This window comes from Lepidochelys kempii, chromosome 2 (assembly GCF_965140265.1).
Source record: "Lepidochelys kempii isolate rLepKem1 chromosome 2, rLepKem1.hap2, whole genome shotgun sequence".
NCBI lineage: Eukaryota > Metazoa > Chordata > Testudines > Cheloniidae > Lepidochelys > Lepidochelys kempii.
The window spans coordinates 87,547,015-87,568,862 of record NC_133257.1 but is presented as its reverse complement, the minus strand read 5'-3'; the positions used below and the strand labels follow the sequence as shown (position 1 = coordinate 87,568,862).

At 41.7% G+C, this 21,848-nt stretch overlaps 2 protein-coding genes across 11 annotated transcripts in view; one reads left to right on the top strand and one right to left on the bottom strand.

The window, feature by feature from the left end:
- Positions 1 to 16,238, top strand: part of LAMA1 (laminin subunit alpha 1) — a 153,900-nt gene extending 137,662 nt beyond the window's left edge. The window contains 10 exon segments of the mRNA XM_073331559.1: positions 661 to 812; positions 1,516 to 1,701; positions 2,219 to 2,423; positions 3,645 to 3,757; positions 4,691 to 4,880; positions 6,794 to 6,952; positions 7,651 to 7,804; positions 9,544 to 9,677; positions 12,259 to 12,481; positions 15,797 to 16,238. Coding sequence (XP_073187660.1) covers positions 661 to 812; positions 1,516 to 1,701; positions 2,219 to 2,423; positions 3,645 to 3,757; positions 4,691 to 4,880; positions 6,794 to 6,952; positions 7,651 to 7,804; positions 9,544 to 9,677; positions 12,259 to 12,481; positions 15,797 to 15,957 — 1,677 coding nt within the window. The 3' untranslated portion in view covers positions 15,958 to 16,238.
- A 567-nt stretch (positions 16,239 to 16,805) lies between these two features.
- ARHGAP28 (Rho GTPase activating protein 28) overlaps positions 16,806 to 21,848 on the bottom strand; it is a 91,645-nt gene continuing 86,602 nt past the window's right edge. For 9 of the 10 annotated variants that reach the window (XM_073331550.1, XM_073331548.1, XM_073331551.1 and 6 more), the window contains one exon: positions 16,806 to 20,844. In XM_073331550.1, the coding sequence (XP_073187651.1) occupies positions 20,661 to 20,844 (184 nt within the window). In that variant the 3' untranslated portion in view covers positions 16,806 to 20,660. The remainder of the gene's footprint in view (positions 20,845 to 21,848) is intronic. The other variant, XM_073331549.1, reaches the window with a different exon arrangement.

The following is a 21,848-nucleotide window of genomic DNA, read 5'->3' as shown; positions in this document are numbered from 1 at the left end:
CCAGATATCTGATTGTAGCAGCCAGGAGGCTGGTAGAAGGGTAGGATAGTAGACACCCACTCAACTTACAACATTCAAGAGGCTCTGGAATGAGAGGGGGAACAGAGGGAGAGACAATGCTCCTTTCCCTTTCCAGCAGAAGGTGGTGGTTGTTGGCTTCAAATTTATCGAATATCTGCTATCTGGAGGCTGGTGTGAAAGATAGAGCTCCCAAGCAGCGTCCAAGGATGGCATCCCAGCATCCTTTCCTTTAGCACTATCTTATGGGGATATAAAGGGATTGCGTTTTTACCTGAGCTTTTACCATGGACAGAGGGACTCCCAGCTTTCATGTCTCTTTAGTTAGAAGGCTTAGTTCTCTAGCTGTTATCTGTTCTCATTCACTGTCACAGTGTTCCAGTATTTGACTGCAGGGGCCAGTTTATATTTTGATATTTTATTTTTGATTTGTTTCCACTGAAATTTTAAAAATAAACAAAACAAATAAATAAAATAAATGATGGATGTTTCCTTCTGGTTGTGGAGTTCATCGGAGTTTGTCTATAACACCTACATTTGGTGGCAGATTTGACCACATCACCCTTTTAAGTATTATTTATAGGGTATGAAAGAAAACAAAGTTGCAGTAAAAAAATTAATTGAATGATTAAATCTCCACAGCCCTTCTTTTCCATCATGCTGATTGATGGTCATCTTGCAGTGTATATTAATGCAGGAGACAGAGCAAGTACTAGAAAAATCATCCTCCAGCCTGCAAATGGAACATACAGTGATGGGCAAGAACATTCTGTTATCCTGATCCGGAATAAGAGGTACATGTGACTGTGAACAGTATCACTCGTTTAATTACTGTATGTCATTTTCAGTTCACCATGTTCCCTGAAGAACTGGCTTGGCTAGCTCATTTCAGTGGAATAATCAGGGTTGTGTGTTTCTGTTGTTATTGAAAGAGTCCTGATTTATATGGTAATTGCATACAGCCACTGATTAAGTTGTGCATGAAAGCTCTCTTGAAAGCTTTAGACAGTCTGGACCACCTGAATAAAATTTACTAAATATTGCTAGAAAAAGTAGACAGTTAATTGACTATTTATTTGACTAAGAAACATACATGTCCAATTTACTCCTGTAACAGGATTAGTCGTCACATTTCTAAAGCTACTCAACAAATTCATCCTACTAAATATTAAAATATTATTCAAAGAACCTCTTTAGTTGTAAATAGTTTAGGTGGATTATCAAAAGCACTGAATCTTTAAATCGGCGTGGGAACTAGGGTGTGGGGGGTGCTGCACTTATCTGCTCCCAACTCTAGGGGATGGGAGAGGGGTGCAGATGAGCGGGGGAGGACAAGGTAAAAAATTTGGGGACCATTGCTTTACAGTTTTGCTGGCTCTCAGCACCCCCACTATAAAAAGTGTTCTAGAGCCACTGAATCTTTATTTCTTAGCACCTGGCATTCCTGACATTGAAATTAAGTTCCTTGTTGAATGATTTTCCGCTTCACCCTTTCAGGATGATAACAGTACAAGTGGATGAAAGTAATCCTGCAGAACTGAGACTTGGCTTGTTGGCAGAAATGAGCCCCATGAATATTTCCAACTTCTACGCTGGTGGGGTTCCAGCAGGAGAGGGCATTTCTGGGTTCAAGATGACAGAATCTTTTTACGGCTGTATTAGAAATCTGATCTTTAACATGCAGTAAGTCCGAATGAATGGCAGCACTCTTTTGGAGAATGGAACTGCAGGCCTGTGTATATAAAATGTAAACTGTTGCTTTTGACTATAAGATCTCCAGGGCATGGACCATATCTCTCTTTTTTGTGTGTGTGTGCTGTGGGCAAGCATTCTGCCAGCACTCTGTAATAAATAGGAAAATGCAAAAGAGATTAGTATCAAACTTGCATCAATGAGTATTGCTGGCCACATTTTCAGATATTCAGTCAGCCTCAGAAGTGCCTTTAATGCATACAGATACATTGCACAAACCCACATAGTTGGGTTCCCAGTGATCCGATTTGCATGCACAAATAAGATAGCTGGCCAAGAAAACTGTTGCATGAACATTGTTGTGTAGAATTAGAGGATACTCTTTAATGATTTTCTCCCACTGTGCTTAACCCTTTTGAAACATTTTCCACTGATGTGCAAATCTTCACCCATTGACAACTTGGTAAGTTCTTGTAAAGTACTGTCATCTACTCCTTTGTAAACCCAGGCTTCTGGATTTCACCACTGCGGTGAGGTACGAGCATGTGGATATGGACAGCTGCTTGCTTTCAGAGAAGCCTAAATCTGCCATACAAGCAGAGGATATTGAGATTCAACCAGAACTGCAGCCATTGCCAATTCCTCTGCGGCCTCTTACCGAAATTAAGAGAGTACATACTACAAACTTAGTGCATGCTGCCCCTGTCGGCAAAGTGAGTATTGAGGGGGGAGCAAGGTCTATCCTAGCTGTGTTTTTCTTAGCCCCAAATACAGAGCCATATGCTTACCTCCGTTCTTTGTCATGGAGAGATAGAGCTGAATGTAAATGACATGAACAAGGGCTTGAAAAGATGGTTTGTAAGGGAAAAAGCAATGGTATATCATACTATACCTCTGTACAGCAGTCACTTCTGGGCCTTACACCTTGAAGGCCATGAGGAAGGGAAATGCAGTTAAGTGTGCCAATGATCAGCCACCTGTACACTTGCAACTGAGGAGTTCTGCATAAAAAAGGGGGATATAGACCTCAAGGCAGGTGACGTTAGAGAGTAGTTGCTATTATTGGCATGTTCTCCTGCCAAAGTGGATCTATGCCGAGATTTGCAGTGCAAATTAAAGTTGATTGAATCAATGTTATGTCACCATGCAAAACTCAGTGGTCATGTGCATACAGTTGCAAGTCCCTGCCATGCTTTCATTGCTGAGGATCAAACCCGGACCATTGAGGGGGCAGAGGATCAATAATAGTATCACAGTCTTTACCTGTGGGTCTTGGGCCTCTGTGTAGTTCACACAATACCTGTGTGGGCTATATTCCCCAGGACATGATGCAGCATTACTTTTCTCTTTCTGGAGCTGTATATCTTTATGACTGAGTGTTTTCTGAGTGTCTGGTAATCGTTTTTATGTGGGACGGGGACATAGGTTTTGTGGATTTTATACCACATGCCTATAAAAAGAAATGCTAAGCCGTCTGAGACCTGTAGTATAATTTTGTTTCATACTCTGATTCAGAGCTATTGATGCTCTGAATAGATGAGAATATATCTCCACCAAGAGTAGGTAAGGAATTTCACACCAACGTTCTACTCTGACCTCCCCGTGATAAAGGCCGAGAGACTAATGAACAAATAAACTGGAAGTAAATTAATAAATCAAAAGCTAGAACACCTAACTAGCAGAGACTTTTGTGTTAGTGCTGTGAAGCATGGTCTAGTCATTATAACTCATTTTTTTTGTGCCTGCCAAATGTCCCAACTGTCTGAGAGTTCAGGCGATTGCTGTTACAGTACACTTCACATTTTTCCAGTGTGTCAGTTGCACATGGAGCAAACAGCACAGCTATGTCACCATAAAAGAGTACTCCTTAAGCAACAACATATTTTAATATCTCTTGTGGAATATTCTCTTTAATGAAGCTCTTTCATTAACAGGGACAGTGTGCACAGGATTCAATACCAGATCATGTTCCCAGTGCCCACCAGTTTGGCCTTGCTAAAGGCAGCCACATAGTACTGCCTTTTAATCAGTCTACCGTCAGAAGGAAGTAGGTACATCTTGAATGACACATAACACATTTATGCAGCTAAATGCAAGACAAAGAGAACAATTTTTATGAAGGAATGGTGTATGAAGGAGTGGTGTCTCTCCCCAAACCCAGCATCAGACCTTGCCTCTGCCTCAGTTTCTTTACTCTGCCATTATCAACTAAAGCACCGCACCTGGTGGATTGTAACTACGCTCCTCTCCCAGGATCTTCTTTATTGACATAAATTAATAGTTTAACTCAAAATCAGAGTCTCCCAAACTTTCTCTTCAGGCATAGCAGTCCTTTGTGCCCCTTGTGGGCTTCTAAATCTCTCACAGGGTTTTCCTTCCCAGTACAAAAATACTCCAGCCAGGTCTTATTCCAGAAACTTCTTCCCCAATTCCCTCTGGATCCCCTGCAGGAGCTCCCTTCTGCACTCACTCCTCAGACCACCTGTCCTGAGAGCTAAAGAGAGTCCACCTGCTCAGTTTTTCCTCCAGTGGGCTGGTATCCAACCTTCCCACCCTGCTCTTATACACTCCCTAGATATCTGTCTGTGTGCTAAGAAGCATCTCCCTGATCTTTTCAGTCTCTCCCTGAACTCAGGCTTCTCTATATATCCCAGCAGGCCTGGCTATGAGTCACAGGCTTCTACCAGGTTAGCCCAGGGCTCATTTCCCTCACCTGGAGAGGTGGCCTGAGCCTTTCACAAGGTGCAGCTGAATCCAACCCCCTTAAAGAGCCCACTCACCCTGTGACAAGCTGTTCGTGTGTTTCTGATATATGGTATTATTTTTTATTGTGGAAACTCTATTGGTCATGCTTTCAAACATATACAGTGGGTTATAATTTACTTTGATCCTTTTTTAAACCAATAACTTTTAGTCTTAAGGGAAGTTTTCTATCACGACAGAACAAGGATTTGAAAAATATTCTATTTTTACTGTCTAGACTTTCTGTCCAGCTGAATCTGAGAACCTATGCCTCTAGTGGCCTGATTTACTACCTGGCTCACCAGAACCAGATTGATTATGCAGCCCTTCAGCTTCATGGGGGACAACTCTATTTCTTATTTGATCTTGGAAAAGGAAAAGCAGTAGCCTTTCACCCTGCTGCCATCAGTGATGGCAAATGGCACACGGTAGGTACCCAAGAGGCTTGAACTCACCTGCAGTCATTGGATCAATTTTGCTTGCCTTTCCCACACATTAGCGAGAGTGTTTGCATGCAGGACTTGGCCACTGTTCTGAAATAATTCAAATACCTGAATAATGAACTTCTCTTTTTTTATTCTTATTAACTGTGAAGTGAGTCCTTCACTTAATAGCCTATAAAGTACTTCAGCTTATTAAGAGACAATTATTTAATGAAAAGAGGACTAATAAGCCAAAGCAGCAATCACCCCTTCTATGAGAAAATCCTTCGGAGTGGCCTGGAAACTCTGAGTTGTAACTATTAGGGCTGCTCAGGGCTGGAATACACCGAACCGCTAAGATGCCAGTAGTGTGCTAGGTGTACCATGATTTGGAGGCAAACATCATAGATGCTTCAGTAGCTAGGCCTTCTGGTGCTAGCCTTTGTGGATCCCAATGATCACCGAGACATGTGGTTAAGGGAAAGGGGTATTTAACTAGGTCTGGAAGGAAGGGAAAGGTTGCAAATACCATAGGTACAGAGGCTTAAACAGCTACAGTTCAAAGAAACCTGTAGCGGTTCTTGTTAGAGCCCTGGGACAATCCAGTCGAGTCAGGGATCTTCATGCCTAGTGCCTGGGGCTCCCTCTCCAGTCCAGTCCCTAGTTAAGCAAATAAGAGTTTGCAGGTTTCCAGGGCAGGCTCAGTTAGTGTCTCTCATTGGGGCCTTGCTGCACTGGCTCGCTCTCCAGCCATTGTTGCTCCCCTGTAAGCCCTACACAGATCTACGCCCAGCTGTAGTGTCTGGCAGACGCAGCTTGTTCCACACACGGCTCTGCCCATAATTCCTGGGGGTTCCTATCTGCACCCAACTTCTCTGCAGATCCTCGCTAGGCACTGCTGCTTCTCAAAGATGCCTAGTCATTTCCTTGTTCAGGATCCTTCCTCCTACCTGGCCGGGAGGAAGGGAATGTGCAGTGGGGAGGGAGCTGATAGGAAATGTAGTCCCTGCTCTGCAGATTTCTCCATCAAGGGGTAGGGGTTGGTGCAATGTCGAGAAAGCATATGTGTTGGCCACAGATGTCAGAGAATCCAATGGAGGCCAGGGCCTTCAGTGCAGAGGCCCTGTATCTCTGTACCTTGCCTCTCTCTGGTTCCCTGCCAGCAGAGCTCCACTGGACCCCCTTGTCTCTGGGAGGCTCCTCCCTTTGTGAGGAGGTTGGGTTTCACGCTGCACCGGAGCTACGCACAAAGGTTAGGACTAAGTCTGTCAGCATTAACTTAAGCGTGAATTTTCCTTGAGGCTGGTGGAGAAGACAATATACATCCCATTAGTCCTTGCCCTTCTTCTCCGTGCCTGGAGACCTGAGGGGGCATCTGTGGGGATGGATGGCACAGAGGTGCCACCTTCCACGTCCATCCTGGAAGTCCTCAGAATATTGTCTTGCATGCCTAATACAAGTAGAGCAAAAAACAACATAAACTACCACACAAAGAAAGTAAAGATGCACTACAGTCAGAGACACCACAGACGAGCTCTAGTGTATGTTGAGGGGCAGAATATTCCAGAATTATGGTCCCCACCAACAGTTTTGAAGCTGCCTTAAATATAACTAAAATAGACTAGTTCTTTTATTTAATGCGTTAAATACTAATAGCAAGACCTTGAAATGCACTCACAGGACAATAGGCAATCAGTGCAGGCCATGGAGTGTTTGAATGTCAGTGATTTGGGGATGAAGGCCCTTGAGCATTAACGCTGTTGCGTTCTGAAATAACCTCAACTTGTGGAGGACTTCTCAGAGTAACTCCAAATACAGTATGCTAATGCAAGCTAGCCTCTGAAATCATCTTCAGAAATGGATCTTGCCTACTCTTATTGTGGGCAGCAGGTTGATACAAACTTTGCTATTTCTTTTAGGTAAAGACAGAGTATGTTAAACGAAAGGGCATAATCACCGTCGATGGACAGGAATCTGCAGCAGTTAATGCTCTGGGAGATGGTAACACGTTGGATGTGGAAGGGAAGCTCTATCTGGGAGGGCTTCCTTTAGATTATACAGCTAGAAATACTGGAAATGTAAGATTTCTTTTGAAAATATCTTAGTTAAAAATGTATAAGAGATAACCCAGATGGTTCACAGCATAAACTAAGCCCCAACTGTCTGGGGTTAGGAAGCATAATTTTCCAGTACAGGTTTCTTTCACCTTTCTCTATAGCATCTGGTACTGGTCACTGACTGGGGTAGGATACTGGACTAGATGGTCTGTTTCTATGGCAATTCTGCTGCCCTGTGTATTGTGTAACTGTGTAACTTGACACTTACCTCTTTCATAATTGGATTTAATGTATTACAGGCTAACAAAGATGTTAACATTTTGAATCTATAATTTAATGAAAACAGTGGTTAGAAAAATACTAGTGATTTTCATAATAACGTACTGAAGCAAATTCAAGCGCCTTTAATTTATGGGCTTGTTCTCTGTTCCCATTAATGGCAATGGCAAACCCCTGGAGCAGGCCTCTCAAGCATGTGTTTTTGACTATTAGCACTTCTAGGCAGGGATTGTTTTCTGTTTTGATTATACTCTATTTATTTTTACTGCTATAAGGCATCATGTACATTTGCGGCACTGTATAAATAATTATGTTGGGGCTTTAAATCCCTGAATGTTGTCTTCAGAGAATCCTTAATTTACAGTGATGTCAGGCATTGCTGTGAGAGATCAGCCTGCAATTTGCCTTATGTATTAACTGTTATATCTCACTACACTTAGGTCACTCACAGTATCCCTGCATGCATTGGCAGTGTGATGATTAACAACAAGCAACTTGACAAAGAGAGCCCTGTCTCCATCCTTGCTGTGAATAAATGCTATGCAACAGCACAGGAAGGCACTTTCTTTGATGGAAGTGGGTTTGCTGCTCTAGGTAAGTGTCATTAATGGAATCAATAGCTTATTGAATTAGTGCTAATGAAAACCCATCAAGTTTATGCTTAGATGCAATGAACATAATTAAATGACACTTCATTCAACTATTGTATATTCTGGGTATGTATTTCTAACTAACTCCTTCCCCCTTTACGTCCAAGACTTCCCTCTTCCCACTTGCCAATGACTGGCAGTCTGCAAAGGAGTCTCTGACACAAGTGAAAGACCTAACTCTTCTCCAACTAAGGGGAAAAAAAAAGTTCTGTGTGTGTGTGTGTGTGTGTGTGTGTGTGTAAAAGAGTTTAAACTGGTGTAATTTAAAGGCTGAGGAATCAGAAGGTATAAGGGAGTGAATTTGAAAAAGGATGGGGTCACTTTACACTTTTTCCATAGGTGCTAGAACTGGAGGTGCTGCGAGACCTCCTGGCTTGAAGTGGTTTCCATCATACGCAGGGTTTACAGTTTGGTTCAGTGGCTCTCAGCACCCCCATTATGCAAATTGTTCCAGCACCTCTGACTTTTTCTGTTTCGTCAACATATTGAACTACACCAATGTAAACTCCCTTAGATCTGCTTAAGCCCAGGGTACTGATGTAAGAGTCTAAATGAGTGAAAGGGAACTTCACCGCATGTAAGGGAATTTTAACTCTCACCACTTTACACATAGTTTCTGAATTTGAATTATAGTCTACAAACAGCTTTCCAAAGACTCAGCAAAAACCCTGTCCATTCAGGTTAGTTATCGTGCCTATTAATTATCACATGTACTATTGATTACTTGTCACAGTTCAGAGCAACTGCACTTGTATTCCCCCTCCATGCAATGGCACCCTCTCTTAGGGTATGTCTACACTGCACTCTCCTTACACCAGTATATAGAGTACATGCACTGCATGTCCCCCTAGGAGGGGTATAAATAGCAGGGTAGATGGTGAGGTACTGCTTATAGGAGGAAAGACATGCTTAAACCCAGTGGATATGTACCCTATACATCTCTCTACACACCCAAGGAGTGCTGTTTTTAGCAGTATGGTGTCTTGTGCCACTGATGGAATCTTTCCTCACTGCAGGGAAAAGCTCAGGCAGTGGGGAAAGGCTTCCCCGCTGCCGGAGCTTTTCCATGCTGCCTCCCTGCTGCCAGTCTTTCATAAACAGCTTAATTGCTCACAGTGATAAGTTACCAAACAGTTTTATCTAAGCAAATACATTTATTCTTAGGGTAAAAGCATTACAGCAAAATAACATATTAAAAATAATAAAGAACCTACACACACACTAATAAGTTTACCAGAGATCACTCCCACCATTTCCATAAGGATTCTGGCCAGTGTCAGTCCTTTGAACCCTTCCCTAAGGATTGGACACCCCCCACCCCCATTTGGACAGAGGGTTCTATCTGTTTGCTACATCAGAAAGAAGGCCTTGGATCAGTTTAAACTCTGGCTTTTTATTCAAAAGTCCTTTATTTGTCTGTTGGCTTCTGGAGAATCCACTTTGAACTAGTATAGGCAAGCTTGCCACAGGCTGCCACTCTCTGGGGGGGTGTTTCAACCTGAGAGAATTTGCCCACTGTTCTTAGTTCCTGGAGGGGCTGTGGTTACTCTCTCCCATGGAATTACATACAATCCCTGGCCCACAATGATACATAAACTCAATACGATACAAAGATATTGGAGAACATTGCCATATCTGTCACATTCCTAATCTTTTACTTTATGCTTATCGTTTATTTTTCAGTCAAAGAAGGTTATAAAGTCCGATCTGATGTGAACGTTACGTTTGAGTTCCGCACCATGGCTATGAATGGAGTTCTTCTTGGAATCAGTAGTGCTAAAGTAGATGCCATTGGACTGGAGATTGTGAATGGCAAGGTGGGTTGCATATGTAGGGGACACTCACTAGGGGAGTTGAATTTAGGGATAGTTCTCCAAGGCTTGTGCAAAATGGGAAAGTCGGAAGTGTTGAGCATTACATCAGTAATAAGTGATTAAACCGAAAGACCAGGAGGCAATGTGATAGAAACAAAGATGTTGCTGTGATTCATAAATACAACACATAATCTGGGGCAAACATTTGGTCACAAGGAAGGTGGGCTCACATCGTGAGGTTCACCACAATGTGAAGCAGCACGGAGACTCCTCATCCTATAATTACTGACCATAGTACTTATGTCAGCCTGAAGAGTTTGTGCTTTCCTTTCTAGTTGGACTCGCTACTATACTGTATATGCTGTTTGCTGGACCAGCAAAATACCTTTCATATATGTTGGTACCCTTTTCAATTAAGCTAAACTTGCCCTTACCCAAGCATGCTCTTGCAGAAAGTGTTTAGCTGCTGTGTCTTAGCAAGAATTTTGTTAGCATAGGTGAAAGTCCTATTGTTATTCTGAGATGAGAAATTGCCAGGAAATGGAATGAGTCACCATTCAGTATTCAATCATTTTCTTTTAAAATGAGGCTGAAGAGCTTAGAGGAAAATATATGTAAGAATGTTGGATTAAGTTTCCCTGTTTCTTTTGCTAGAAGTCTTAGTTATTTATAAAGCTGATTTAGAAATCCATCAGTTTAATTTTACTTAGGAAAAGAAAATAGTACAAGATTTAGTCCCTTTTTTGGTTACAGTTAAAACAAAGGAGAACTGTAAATCTCTAAAACAGGATTAATGTAAACAGATGAGGCCTTTTAATTGAATTAAAAACAAATTCTGTGATTACTTTTCAAATATAAATTATATTTTGGAATTTATATTTCTTTCTGTATACAACTGACAAAGCTAAAAGCTAACAACATTATTTATTTAAAACTTTTCAGTGAGTCTGCCTAATTATACTTCAGCAGTGAAGAGAAGCATGAACCAGCTCAGACTAACAGAACCCAAAGAAAACACAATGGCTGTTTGAACCAAGCCATCTCATAAGCACTATTGTAATTTACAGGGAATGTTTTTCCATTAAGTGATTTTTTTATGGAGGTGGAGGCTTTTATGCCTTTATCTGAGACGTGTGCGCTGGTGGGAGTGTCCACCACTATTTCCCCCCATACATACCCTCAACCTTAAGGCTTCATGTCCCAACTATCATCTCTTCAGTTGTAATGGAATGGACACTGCATCCTTGGACACCTTAATGAATATGGAAAGTGGTAGCATTACCAAAGTATCGTTAGGTTTTTGAGAGTCCCAAAGCTAGTGGGAACATTGCAGGGAAGAATCAGGGGATATGCATATAAAAACATCTCTTTATTTCAGTAGATTAAAAAAGGGAAATATTTGCCAACTACAAAAATGACATAATTTAAGGAGTTAATCTGCTAATTTGTACCATGAATAAATAAGTAGTCTAAACTCACTGCAAGAGCCAGGCTTCTGCCTCCTCATGTTAATTGCAATAGTCCTCGGGTTCTCTTGAGAGGGAGCCTGTGGCTGTTCAGCTCAGCCCTCTGTACATCAGGAAATTTCTCAGTATCTGCTACCCAGACAATTTAAAATCTTCTTCATCCCAAAAAAAAAGAACCAATTTACATGTAATGCCATTGACTAGGGAGCTCATTACCCTATTACCATAGAATAACAATTCCTTATCCCACACCCTAATTTATCCGTTTGCAGACAATGCCAACAAAATTGCTTATCTAAATATTGAAGATTTCCTAGAGCTGGCTATGTCTGAGGTCAGAGTTCCCATCTTTTTTACAGGTACAAAATTGACCAGCTGCTAGCCATGCCTCCATTATAGGGAACTGCAATCTTTATGGTTAGTACTCCGGGTAATTAATTGTGTTCTAGGTCTCACTGGTCATTATGATTCAGCAAGTTACACAGAAAGTACCTTGTAGCAATTAGTACTTAATTCCCCACTCCAGTACAAAATAAATAAGTAAATAATACATTGCTTTTAAATATTTTTCCCAATTTGCCCTTGTTTTTGGGTAATATTTACATGTTTGAAGGTCAACACAAAAATTTTGTCTTTTAGCCTGTTTAAACCAAAAAGAAAAAAAAGAGAAATAGAAGCACACATTCATACATCTGTATCCATGCACATATTGGCACTGACCTAGTGGTTTCTCATCCTGTACATAACTGCTGCCATATTGAAGCAATTACTGGACATGATGGTCTTAGTACTCCAGTGTAAGTCAGGTGTAATGCCTATTAAGTCAGTGGAAGTATACTAGCGTAGAAGAACCAGTCCCCATATTTATACCAAACATTTATATCTCAGATAAAGAATTCCTAGCTTGTTGAATGTATCATGGTTAGGTTTAGAAAATACTTTAATAAGGATTTAAACACCATCTATTAAATTGGTTATTGGGCTTTGGTCACTCATTAGTCATTTATTTTAAAAAAAAAAGGACTCTTTGCAGCAGCATGACTGTGCTTTTATTCAATCAGATTGCTCCACGTGTTCTTACTGTCTGTGTCATTATTGGCATCCGGTTATTTGTTCAGGTTTTGTTCCATGTCAACAATGGAGCTGGCAGAATAACAGCCACATATGAACCACAAGGTGCAAATAGCTTATGTGATGGAAAGTGGCACAAGCTTCAAGCAAACAAAAGCAAGCATCGCATTGCTCTGATGATTGATGGGAATTTGGTTCAGGCTGATAATCCCCACATCCAGTCAACATCTGCAGATACAAACAATCCCATTTATGTTGGAGGCTTTCCAGGTATGTACAGTAGTATTTCTCTCTGACTAAATAGCTAACAGTTCACAAACTGCATAGACCATAATAATTTAGTGAATGTAATGTGAGATCAGCTATGCTAAGATCCTACTAACATTTTTGAGTCTCCAGAACTTACTTTGTGGGGGATGGGTTAACTCCGGTCATGAAAAATTGATTCTGCCAGAAATTCTTTTGATTTATTGAACGAGATCTATTGAATTTGGCACAAGATGGTGTCAATTTACACTGGCCCTGCCAAGTCTCAACCCTAACACTGGAGGAGAGTTGTACCCTGTGAAATACTTCCCTTCCTTGGGGTTTCCATGGAACGGGGCCACTTTTCAATCTGAGGCGACACAGGATCCTCACGTGCGGAGCATCCTGTGAGGGTGTGCTGTATCAACGGGCATATCAAGGCATTCCCCCTCCCCCTCCCACCATCTGTGTAGGCATTTATACCATGCTCACCCGCACTTGTTGTGGCCACACCCGCTACATGGCTAGCACGATGCATTATGGGGCTGTGCTTGTCCTCTGAGATCCCTCCTTCTCTGCAGCGGAGGGGAGGGTGCCAACTACTTGGTGTGACATTTACTGCGGGTGACTGTGTTACCCCTCTGCCTTAGTAAGAGAGAGATTTGCTGATGCTAAGCTGAGTGACAGCTCCCTGTCATCCCCACTTGTTAGGCACCCCAGACAGATTTCTCAGGAGTCTGCCAGCCCTTACTTTGCCTTACAGGTAAAGCTTGGTACACCCCAGACCCCTTGAAGAATGCTCCTCCATGGTATCCAGCCCCATCACTGGACACTCTCAGTAATTACCAAGTCTGCTGCCTCCAAAGAGACAGTGTACACACCAGGTTACACACCAGCATTCACGCTTTGCTGAATGTTACAGCACTGAGATTTACTTAGGATAAAACAAAGTGAAGTCTATTAACAAAGATAGGGGCCAGCAGCAGCAGTAGTTTGGGTTTGTGGGAGAGGGCTCAGGGCTAGGGGCAGGGGGCTCCCAAATGCATGGCCCTGCAGCTTCTGGGTGGCAGAGGGGCCGGGGGGGAGCTCTGCGTTGCCCGCACCCACAGGCCCTACCCCCTTCGGTTCCTGGCCAATGGGAGCTGCGGCAGCCAGCACTTGTGCCCTCCGCCACCTAGGAACTGCAGGGACACAGAGCCAAGTAGGGAACCCTGCCAGCACCCCCGCCCCGCCCCCTCATCAGCAGGCATCCTGGGCAGTGCACCGTGGCCCAGCCCTCTCCCCCAGCACCAGCAGGGTGCCCGGCCACCTCCCCCAGCACCCGTGGCACCCTCTGGACTGCCCCCCCTCCCATTTTAGTTACAGGTATTTTTAGTAAACGTCACAGACAGGTCACAGGCCGTGAACTTTTGTTTACTTCCCGTGACCCGTCCGTGACGTTTACTAAATATACCTCTGACTAAAATGTAACCTTACTTATGATGACCAGTATGGTATAAACTTTTATTTGATACCTTACATGACATTTTTGATAGATAAATACTATGACAACGTGTTAGATGTAGTGAGTTAGGAGTTGCTCTTACAAACGACAGTGAAACCTTTACAGTTGTCATTGAGAGGGTCATACTTGGGTCTGCGAGGGACTGTTTCTACAGGCCAAGATAGACGCCAGGTGTAAATTTATCATTAGGTCTCATTTGCTCTGCACAATTTTCTTTTTCATATAAATATTTGTCATTAAATTATAATAATGCCAAGAAAAATAGAGTTTAGTGCTTTTAAGATTAAACTGTTCTGTAGGCCATAATTAAACTGTACTGTAGGCCATTAAAAAGATTGCATTTGTAACATCAGAAAATTGGCTACTTTGCAAGCAGGGTGAATATATTTATTTGCAGCTTTTTAATACCTATACTTCTATTGAGCCTGAATAGACATCAGACGATGATGAATTATTAAACAAAGTGTGAAACGCCCACATACATTTTTCTTTGAAACAGCAGTTATTATTAGAACACCTAGGCCTGTGATGGGTTGAACCCCTTTGTCTTCCAGTGGAAAAACACTGGCATTCGGGGGGGGGGGGGGGTCCAGTACCGGGTGGCTCAGTCACATGTCTTGGCAGGGTCCTAGCAGCCAATACTTGTAGGCTGTCTGGAGCGTCCACAGGAAGACTAAACTCTTCCACAGTCCTTTGTCTTTTGCTGATGGGCCATCAGCCCTGTCTGGCTTTGCATTGTTGTACCTGAAAGGTTAGTTGTGGGTGACACCCAAAGTAGCACATTTGAAATATAGATACATGGTCAGTGTTCCTAACTTCAGATACAGAAATGAGAAATGGGCATGCAAATTGGATAATCACATTCAGTAAATCATAACCTTTCCAATGATATCTTACATGAGCCATCTTGCACAAAGTATATCTTTTATGCCCTATCCATATTATAAGCATATTTCCATAAAGAATATGGAGTGTAATGTCACAAGGCCTACTTGTTATGAAGAGCTTAGATTGATGAAATCTACAGAGCAAACATGACTTTTAAGCATTTGGAAAGCTTTGGAATAATACTTTGCAGTGTTGGAGCTCAAGATAGTTTACAGCTACTAATGAATGATTCCATCAAGCATGGCTACTGCTTGATCTCCTAGGATTCCATTGAAGGTTTTATGGGGGTTATGTTTGTTTAAATGGTGCTAATGCAATAGTAATTGTTCCTCTAGCAAGATTCCTCTTGGAAATATGTATCATAGGTGCAGACAAGGGAGATACTCACCTACCATAATAAGTGGTGCAGAAAGCATTCAGTGCACTGTTTCACCTCTTGCATCATGCAATAGAGCTGATCTCTGTAAACAGTTCCATGTAGTTCAGCATGAAGGGATGGACTGGGGGAGCAACTAAGGCCAAAAGAGTACAAGGTATTGCAGATCTAGCAGCTGTAATGTCCTGGTAGAAGATAGACTGGGCTCAGACCAGCTTGTTCTCTAACAGTGATTGCGGCATGGCTATCACCTCCCTTCCCTCAGGCTGAGGTGGATTTCTTTCCCCTACTGCTGTCTGAATTGCCCATCTAGTTTGGCTGGTGCAAGCCACCTGGCAGTTTTTGAAAACTCTGAGTCTGAGCCTGCAAGCACTGAGCACTTCCTGAGTGGTCTGAGCATTCTCAATTCCCACTGATGCTGGTAGTGGCTGGTGCTCTGCTGGCTCTCTTTTTATGTCCAATGATTTTTATGAATAATTTGTAAGCCTGGCACTTGCTATCATTCTCACATGCAGCTTCCATCCCCTTCCAAAAGAAGCACATTCTAGCTATTTCATATTTTCTTTTTCAGCTGATATGAAGCAAAACTGTCTGACAAGCAAGAACTCGTTCCATGGATGTTTGAGAAACCTTAAGCTGATTAAGGGCCAACTGGTAGAATCCTATGACTTCAGCAAAGCCTTTGACCTGCATGGCGTGTTTCCTCATTCGTGCCCTGGGTCTGAGCACTAAACTTCAGGGAAGGATTTGGGGATCGAGATAGGTTTTTAAATTTCTTAATGAAGAGGTGATTGATTTTTTTTTAAATGAGAACCCCATGTCTCTCAGTTACTTTCCAACTCAGGACAAATATATTTAGAAGTTCTATGCTTACATTTTTAACTAAAACCATTTTGTACAACCAATACCTCTACTAAAATGTTAACAGCTATTAATTGGGTATTTTTCTTTTTTGGAAACTTTGATTAATCAGTGTTTACAAGGCATGTTCTGTTTGCTTGACAGTATTTTGTTGTATTGTATATTGGTCTTTTATAATAAAAATAAAATTGGACCAGACAATGAAAATACAATAGAATGTGCATTATTTCATGTGCTGTAGTAGTTGTCCATTTTAATTGTAAGAAAAGAACCAGATACTATGAAGTGCATAATTGTGACAATATAAAGCAAATAATGCTACTATACGGAGGGCAACTTAACAGATGACTGGAATCCTCCTATCTGTTTTCTCTTTCATATTTGTTTTCTCTGTTAGCTTTTATTCCATTCCATTTTGCTCTATACCAAAATTTAATACTCCCGCCATCCCTTAGTCAGTATAGAAGACCCTTTATTATTGTACTATAAATTTATATAGTATATATTAGTACTATAAATATATATATAATAATTTATATTTATATATATATAATATAGTACTATAAAACTGTAAATTTGTCCATGCACTTCCCTAAGTGCTCTCACAAAGGGGCTGCTTTTAAAATAAAATGGACTCATTTCCCAGGTAACCATGTATTAAAAATGCAGTGAGAATTTTAATGAGACGGTTAGTTTACATTGTTTTTATTTTTGTCATGGATAAAATACAATGTACATGTTCTACATTACAAATACACTACTATGCAGAGAGTGGAATTTATTGTAACAAAACAGTCAACATTCTAACAAGGAGAGGTAAGGAAAAACATACATACAAACATTTGATTTACCTAATGGCATCATATTATTTTCCAAGGCAATGACCTATTATGGAAAACTGTTTTTGTTTTGGTTTGGTTTTTTTGCATAGTTAGGGTTTCTAAAAACGGATCTCTTACCTAACATTCAACCCCCCCATGATTCACTACAGTTGTTTTGAATATGACCAGGTATAAGATCAAGGAGTGAGGCAACGCATCCAGTGTGCAATTTCTTTCTTAGCAAGAAATATGTCATTCTGGTTTTTAAAACTGGCTGATTTCCAGATCTTGCCCACTGAAAGGAAACATTGTTAATGCAGCATCATCAAAGGCTGTGAGGCAAGTAGAAGTAGGCAATGCTACTACTAAGGACGCTTTGGAATAAAATGCTTCTAAGCCAGAATGTTTTTTCCTGGCAAATGCAGTGAGGTAGTTTACAGTGTATATACACATTATAAAGACATTAGCAATATGAAAAGGAGTTGGATTGTTCCAATATGTTTCTAACTACTTCTTACATACTTCTCTATAGCTAGTGTGTTGATGCAGAAAATGATCTTTTTGCAGCCAATGGAGCGTGTAAACACTTAAGGCATCTCTGGAGGTTGTTGAATAGGTTCTACTCCTAAACATGTTCAGTCCCTTATTAATATTTCACTGCACAATTTTGTTACCTAACAAACCAACATGTAACAACTTTGAATGAAACTGCTGCTAATGGAAGCGGAAATCCAGAAACCTAAGCCAACCTTTTCAAACTGGTAGGCCTAATGTCAAGACCCCATGTTTGAACATTTTGACTGTAATATTTGTTTTCCTGTTAGCCAATGTGGCCAATGTAAAACATAAGTAACAACTCCAACTACAATAAGTATGACTTAGGCAATTAGTTCCTTCTCTCCTTCATGTCTATTGGAATTTTACTTTTTAATTCAATGACAGCAAGATTTTGGCCCTATATTACCAGTCTGTATACTGTTCGAAGAATCTATTCAAACTGCTCATATTTATGTGGATTAAAGTGACAGACAGTTTTAATTAAAAAAGTAACATTCCAGTATCAAAGGATGGATTTACTTAAATCAAATTTGGCTTTCTTCTGTCCCTGTGCAAAGAGGGGAAGTGGCTAAGGTATTCCAAGCAGCCTTCCTTCATTTGTAACACACAGCGGTATTTATTTTAGGAAGATGTCCAGTGGAATCTACGTTTGAGAGTCCAAAACGTATAGAGTAAGTTACAGTCTGAATGCTTGGGGACAAGGTGGAGAAGTTGAAGGCATTTGAATATACTTTAGAAAATGTTATCTTGGGTTCTACATTTTAAATTATTTAGCAGATGTGCGGGATTTCTGTGAAATCATAGAAACCCTTTCAATGGTAATAAATATAATATTACTTAGTACTTCTATCCTGCTCTTCACATTCAAGGGGGATTTTCCACATAAAATCCCTAGGAGCTGTTTATCCTTTTATAAGATATCTTTACAACTCCTGTTCAGCTCACAGGGTTTGCACGCACATATCTGAGAGCAGAATTTGACCTGACCTCATTCTTATGCTCCCCTCCTGAGAAGAGTATTATTAGTCCTATTTTATAGTTCAGAACATGGGGGCAGAGGGATTAAGTGACTTGATCACAGCAGGAACCAGTGTAAAAATTAGTACTAGAACAGTTGAGCTATTAGTCTTGGGACAAACCACTGGCCCACATCTCTCAAAGACACGTGACTAAAGAGTTGTGAAAACAAGAAACACGTTGTTTTTATTACAGCTGTACTAGAACTATCCTAGCTAGAATTGGGCAGAGATTCATATTATGCCCTGGAGCTGAAGAAAAGCAATTTTGCAAAATTTAGGTGAGGGTACCGAATGTTGTTAAATTTCATCCTACCCTGTAGCTTGAAGAAAGGAAACCAAATTCTGCCCCCTAGATGCTCAACTCAAAAAGTGAAATATTCCATATGCCACAGGTTGGCTTCGCTTACTAAGTACCACCAATAAGGTTGCACGGGTGTAGCGGAGGGCATGCTATATAGTAATCTGCGGCCTAAAGTAAGGTTTCAAAATATATAACAATAGTAATTACACAGATGTAGCAAACCATCACAAGTTACATGCTCTGTCATCAAGATAACATATTTTACATTTATTTGTGGGACACAGCTCGTAACAGTTATCGATTGCTACCTCATAAATGAAAGATTCTTTCTCTCCATATTCCTGTGGCCAATTCATGGAGGGAAAAAACCACCAAAGTGATTGTACAGGTCATACCACAGATGAATTTATCATACAGTAAATATATATCATTCAAATTTAACAAAGGATATTTCTGACAACTTCCTGTTTTTGCAGCATGAGAAAGAAATTTGTGATTTCTAGAGCATCCCCACATCTCTTGCAAGCATATGTCTATGCATGCAGTAGAGTACAGCCTGATCATGCCTAGCCAGCTGGAGAGCTCTGAGCACTGCTACTGACTGGCTAAGAATGGAGCATATTCTAGTAAATAAATTTGTTATACTGTCTCCCCAACCCCATCCCAGCCTGTGTTTGTCTGTCTTGACCAATTAAATCTCATCTTTTAGACTGCATGCAATTTGCAGCAGAGTTAGCTATTTATTACTTGTTTGTACAATGCCTAGCACAGTGGGGCCCAACCTGGTTGTGGCCTTTAGGCACTACAACAAGGGCAATGTTAAATAATAATAAATCCTACTTCTCATCAGAAACTCTTCTTCTCCATCTCTATGAACAGGAAAACCTAAAACCCCTGCCATAGGACACAGGTGTCAGGCAAGATCTTTCTTCTGAACACTGCTGACAAGACTAAAAACTACGTTCATATTAAACTAAAATAGACTAAGGAAAAACAATTAGCCTAAAAATGAGAAAAGACTAGGTTCTGGAGAAAGGGTAATGTCTGTAACTGGCCCTTAAGACATTCAGCACACATATTAAGACAATTAAGCAGAAAACATTTTAAAGCCATGACTAGTCAGTGAAAACTGGAGTGGCAAGACTAGTGGCTGTCTCAGAGCCCCATCACTTTTACATGTGTGTGTAGGGGAGGGAGGGAGGGAGGGAGAAGGAAGTGTTGTTTAATTTGTGAGGCAGTGGTGCTACAAATACATGGGTACGCGGTCAACGCCGGAGAGAGATGTATCAGAAGGCTGATAGTAGTAACATATACAGTACAACATACATAAACAGTATGTTTGTCTTTACACAGTAGTTCTTTCTCCTCAGTATCAGCTACTAATGAGGAGTGAGTCAGCCGCACAGATATTGGAACAATGGACGTTTTACTTTATAAACTGGTTTGCTTTTGAAAGAAGGGTTCGAGTTTATCACATAAACACATTGTGGCACTGCTGTCAGTCCAGCTCCCACAGTCCATGTTTAATCGATACGTTTCCCTTCTTGCATACCGTGGTGATTCTTTTGCATTACCTTGCAGTCGGTAGCGTTCACTACATTCTAGGATGTCACCTGTTTATAGAAATGTGTCTTCTCAGCATCAAGTCAAGAAGTGAAAAAAATACTCAGGTCCACAAGCTGTTTCTAAGTACCTCTGCTCCTTCCTCATTCATGTCTATTGAAGAACTGGCACAAATATAAGCCATGTGACTGTCACCGTTGTATAATGTTCCATAACTTGGAGTAACAGCTCTCATTACCTATCTGGGATATGAAAAGGCTCAATGGTAAAGTACTTGGGAGGAAAATATATAAAATAAAAAATGCTTTGGTTTCATCTGTGGCCAGGTCGTCTTGAGATGGAAAGCATCGTTGCCATCTTTTTGGCTTTTTCCAAATCACTGAGATGTGATATCTTTGCAAGCTTCAACTTGATTTTGGTTTTATCACCCATTCTGCTTGAGGATTTGCATGGTAAACATCTAACATGTATGCATCTGGGTCCAAACAATGCAGTCCTGAAACAAAAATGAAGAATAATTGTTCATATATTGTTCTCAGTATGCTGATAAATCCAACAGATCTAGATTTTCAGACGTGTGCTTGAGCAAGTTTCCAAACTGTACAGAAGCAAGTCAGGTTTTGTGAGTGCACCTTCCAACTTGAATGTGCATTTAACAGGTGGCTTGGAGGGCTGGGTTGCCTAGTGGCTAGAGCACACGGCACTCAGCCCCACTGCTTGGTTGAGGAGGTACAGTCTTTAAGGCCAGGGGAATAGGGGCACCCAGGTCCACCCTCTCCACCAGGTCCCAGCCCAGGGTCCTGTGTAGATCAACCCCTAAATGGCAGGGGACCCTCACAGTAGGGAGTCAAAATCCGCTGTCCTGGGCTACTTGCCACCAGTCTGTTCAGTTTGGGGCATGGCCCCTCTAGTCCAGTTTGCTGGGCAGCCTCCTTCCTGTAGTGTCCTCTCTTGGGTGGTGCCTTGCCACAGTCCCAGGCTTCCTTAGGTGGGGCAGCTGCATGTTGGTGAGGGCAAGCCCCACAATGTCTCTGGGGGTTCTCTCGCTCAGTTACCTCAGGTGCTGGAGGCTCCTAGGTCTCCTTTGCAGTCTCCCTTGGCTGGGGAGACAGTGCTTACTCCCTGCTGTCTGCCTTGTCTGGCTGGCTAGTGCTCCTTCCCCTCAGACAGGGAAGCAGCTACCTTCTGCCTCTTCCTCAGTCAGCCCTGAACTGAGCTACATTCTTCTTTTCTCCCCCTCAGGCCTGCCACCAGGACCAGCTCTAGGCACCAGCAAAGCAAGCACGTGCTTGGGGTGGCACAATTCCAGGGGCGGCATTCCGGCCACACCCCCCCCCCCTTTTTTTTCCCCTTAGGCAGTTGCGCTCTTGGAGCTTGGGGCGGTAAATTTTTTGCTTGGGGAGGCAAAAAACCTCGAGCTGGCCTGCCTGCCACTGGCAGCAGGTCTAAATGGACGGGGCTAGCTGGGCCCAAAGGCTCTCTTTAACCTTTGCTGTGCTG